The sequence below is a fragment of the Thunnus albacares genome, chromosome 18 (genome assembly GCF_914725855.1).
Source record: "Thunnus albacares chromosome 18, fThuAlb1.1, whole genome shotgun sequence".
Lineage (NCBI taxonomy): Eukaryota > Metazoa > Chordata > Actinopteri > Scombriformes > Scombridae > Thunnus > Thunnus albacares.
Genome location: NC_058123.1, coordinates 27,705,704 through 27,710,302, shown reverse-complemented (window position 1 = coordinate 27,710,302; position 4,599 = coordinate 27,705,704). Strand labels below are relative to the sequence as shown.

Sequence of the window (4,599 nt, the reverse complement as noted above, 5' to 3'; positions counted from 1 at the left end):
AAGAAAAAAATAGTTGTATCTCTTCATGCAGATAATTTTGGTTTCATTTGTCCAGATTTTGACGTATCTGTCTCTCAGATTTCTTTCTCCACCTCAGTAGAGTGGAGGTGAAAGGAATTTTGTTTGTGGCGGTCATAAACTGCCCGAAGAATGAAATTCAAATAAATCAACAGCAGAAACACAAATCTGGGCAATCCACAGACCTCACTGTCCTGTGGACTATTTCTTTGGTAAAAAAAAAAAGTAGTTCCAATGAAAACTGCTCACAGTCAGATCCATTATGTATCCAGAGTGACAGGGACTCTGTTCCTGGAGAGAAATGCTGCTGCTGATTTTTTAAATGCATTTTTTCATTGTTTTGAGCACCACAAATGAGATTTCACTCACCTCCCATGTAATGGGATGGAGACAGAAATCTATCAGATAGTTATCTCAGAAACTGGACAAATGAAACCAAAACTATGGCTAGATACCATTTGGATGAGCCAACCCTTTAAACAAAGCAGGTATTTTCCTCCAGGTCCTGTGTTCTTCTTTCCTCTGAATACACAAAGTTTGTAACACAGTCATTTGTAAGTAATGTGGTGCTAATGTGCTAGACGACTCAACATTTCCTCTTGAGTGAAACTTACATCTATGGATGACTTCAGCAAATCCCCCACATTCCCCATTTTGAATGACATTTTGCCTGTTCACATCATATTACAAGTAGTTTTATATTCTCAAAATATCTCGTTTCATATGATGTTTTCCTTAATGTTATAGCATAATGACTTTTACATATACACAGTAGATGTGTTGAGTTAAACACTCGTATTAAAAGGTAACAAATACTGACAAAACCTGACACATTTTAATGCACTGTATCAAAATAAAAAGGATTTATTGGGTTTATAAAGACTATTGCTTTTTTTGCCTGTAATGGTTTAGGAGTTTGTTCTAATTTATAATGTTCACATGTTTCTATAAATTCCTTTGTTGCTTTCTATAAATTGCTTCTTACTAATTTGTTTGTTTCTTATCATTCTGTCTTAGTGTTTCAGTTTTGGGACAGAATTAATTCCATAATTCAGCTATCCTGGGCAAAATATTAAAATTGACATTTTTCCATGGAAAAACAAACTTTCAAACGCACTGTGATGACTGGCTATATTGGTTGGATTTTTTTTTAAAAAACCTCTCTATTGGAACATGTATACCCTGTATAGCTGGTTCTTGCATATCCAGCGTTGAGGAAGTGACTGCTTTTTGGAAGTCTCAGCTATGGTTCAGCTGAAATGAGGACATTCCTGTTAGACAGCCTGGGTGGAATTTGAATAGTACAGAGGAACCGCCTGACGCTGATTGGTCGACAGCGACATATTTCAAGAGCCCCTACTTGTCACTCTACAGAACCCAGGCAGCTGATTGGCTCGTCCTGAGGAGGGCGGACTCTCTGTCTTGACTATATATATATACTCTGGTTTCAAAGCATCTGCAAATGATTGCTGACTTTCAGAGGGAGGCGGATCATTGTGTCCAATGTTTCTCCACAGAGCTGACTTGAGTCTTTCTCCTCGAACAAAACGATTCTTACTGAGATAGCTGAGAGTCGGTTTTCCTCTCCCGGAGAGGAGGTAGACTTGGGGAACACAATAATGATCAACACCATGGAATGCGCAGTGGACGCGCAAAGCCTGATCTCCATTTCTTTAATGAAGATCCACAACTCCAGGACGCAGAGAGGGGGAATCAAGCTGCACAAAAACCTGCTGGTCTCCTATGTGCTGAGGAACGCCAGGCAAGTCTACATCAAGGAGAAATACGCGGAGATCTACAGAATGCAGCAGTACGAGGAGGTGATGACGGTCTGCAACGAGATCCAGGAGCTGAATCCTCTGGATCTGAACGCAGAGGACGCCGACGATGAGGAGCAGGCGCGGGCTGCTTGCTGCGGCGAGGAGGCGAGTCTGTGCGGCTCTGCGTGCCAGCGAGGCGCGGCGCAGCCAGCGGCGCACGGCCGGGCAGCTCTCCCTCTCTCCGGCTGCTCTCCTCTTGAGGACGGCAGCAAAGAACCGGAGCCCTCCTACTACCGAAGCTGCTGCATGGAGGCTTCCCCTGTGTCACATTGTGACCAGTTTCCCGCAAACAACAGCACGCACTGCAACAAAACCACAGTGCTGGATTTGGACACGCATGTGGTGACCACGGTGGAGAACGGCTACCTCCACCAGGACTGCTGCTGTGACGCGCTCCAGTGCGGTCAGGGCGCGCAGTCCCCGGCCAAAAAACGGAAGGTTGAGTTCGGTTGTTGCATATCCGATGTTGAGGAGGTTTCGGATTTTACAGCGGCTCGCAAACGGGCGAAACGCGAGGACTGTTCCTACTCCAACCCGGACTACACGGACACTTCCAACATCTCCAACCTGATCTCCATCTTCGGCTCGGGGTTTTCAGGGCTGCTGAGCAGGCAGGCGGACTTGGAGCAGATCTGTAGCAAGCAAGCTCTGGCCAGTCTGGGAGCATGGACCCGGGCAATTGTGGCATTTTGAATCAAACACTTTATTATAGGGGAGACCGGGGTCAGTTTAACTGTTTTCCCCTCAAAGTATTAGAAAACAAAAGCCAACCAAGAACTGTTTCCTACTCACGAGTTTTTGGTTGGGAACATATTTCCAAGCTTATGAGAATGCTCCTGAATGTTAGCAAATTCATACTGTTCCCCCCAAAAGTTTACATATCATTTCTGGGTAGCAAAAAAGAAATTTGGTAACCTTTATGCATAGTTAACCTTCAGGGAATGGGCAAATGTTAGGAATTTATGTATATTGCCCAAAAGCATTTACATAAGCATGGAGGAAAGTTATCTGAAACCTTCTGGGAATGTTCTTACAACAAGTAAATCAAACCAGAACATTCTTGAAAGGTTGCAGGAAATATTACAGAATGGGAAATGAATGGGAACGTTACACATTTACTGGGAAACTCGCAGTCATTTAAAGTACTGTTCCACATCCTTTCCATGTGCCAATAGTGAAGGGTGTGTTGCTGAATATGTATTTGGTGAAAGCAGTGTATTCACATAGAGCAAAAATGCCATGTTTCTTGTAACCTATATCAGTTTGGTTAGCAGGAGATTTCATTGAACTGTTCAGTGATGGTTACTCATTTGATAAAAGGTTTCATTCAATTTTTTAAATGGGCAAATCTGAAATTGCATAGCAAACAAGGACTTAGGAAAATTTAGCTAAATCATTTTTTAGCATGTTTTACAACTGAGTGTTAGCCATAATTAAACACAATGTGCTAAAATCACATCAAGTCTGTCACTAGCTAACCTCAGTAGCTTCTAGTCTTTCACACAACTCTGACAAAAACAATTCAAAATATACAAGAGATGAAATTATTAAGAATTATACCTCAAAGCACACCTTTGTCTTAAAACTTAATAACATGTGAGTGTGGTTCATTGGTGTGCAATGGATGACATCACACGCACTTGTTTTTGATTGGAGGAAATTGAGGCGTTACAACTGAACCTGGTCTCCCCCAAAAGGTCTGAATGGAATGGACTTTATTTTTGCAGGAAAAAGAAAAGATATTTAAACATTGAGCAATTTAGTGACAATAGTTTTGACAGGGCGAGGAAAGAGTTTGTGCCATATATATATATATACACATATATATATATATATATGATGTGCAGGCTCTCCGGTTTTCAGAATGGGAGATACATGTCTACAGAGTACACTCTTGTAGTGACTTAAGTCTGATGAAATGGATTGACTTCCGCTGCCTTAAATCTAATGCACACTACTGCTAGCTATTGTCATAAATTGAAAGTACATTGAAAGTGACTGAATGTCTCTGCTGTTCTGTCCTGTCCTGGACTGAGGAGCCTTTTGGAAAAAAAAAAAACAAAAAACACCTTCTCCACTTTGAAATGGACCTTGCACATTCTGAGCAGTTTTATTGTCACGTGAAACACCATGTTCAAGACTCCTCCTAAACACTTTTGAGGTACATGGACTCTGATCCAGCTCATATCACTTAATGGAGTGCCAACGTTTCAATTCTGTTACACTTTTTGGGCTCATTACTGGGGTCACCACTACACCTCAGCTCCCAACAGTCTGGCTTATTTTGGCAGTTTGACATCCTTTATTAATCATGGTCGTTGCTCAAAGCCTTCACAGTGATTCATAATTCCAACATGTCTTGGTTTTGTGAGTTTTACTTTGTTTTGTAAAAGAATAATCCTAGTCCTTTTGTTTTAAAAAGGCAAACTCATGATTTAGCCATAACCTGAAAAATCCATGCATTAGCTTTATGAGCACTATGTGTACCAAAATAAAGAGAGTATTCAGCCATTCTCTACATATTTTGTTGTTATTCTTGTATTTTTGTGCTTAATAAATTGTATATCGCCGGGTGAAACTGTTCCAGAAAATATTTGTAAAAAATTTATAATCTTAATAAAAAAATGAAAACTTTAATCTTAACTGCGGTTATGAGGCCTTTTGTTATGCTGTCATATTAAAGATGGATGAAGCTTGCAGTGACTGACACATGCTGCCATGATGAAGAACACATTTTCATACATACATGTAATAAATCTAA

General features: G+C 40.8%; 1 protein-coding gene across 1 annotated transcript; it reads left to right on the top strand.

Annotated features, from left to right (window-relative positions):
• Positions 1-243: 243 nt before the first annotated feature.
• ier5l (immediate early response 5-like) lies at positions 244-4,350 on the top strand. The gene has a single exon (XM_044334362.1). It carries the CDS (start codon positions 1,638-1,640, stop codon positions 2,529-2,531), a length of 894 nt encoding a protein of 297 aa, XP_044190297.1. The 5' UTR covers positions 244-1,637; the 3' UTR covers positions 2,532-4,350.
• The last annotated feature ends 249 nt before the right edge of the window (positions 4,351-4,599 follow it).

Bases quoted from the DNA above. Each gene is read 5' to 3' on its own strand.
- ier5l (XM_044334362.1), top strand. From the start codon at position 1,638: ATGATCAACACCATGGAATGCGCAGTGGACGCGCAAAGCCTGATCTCC.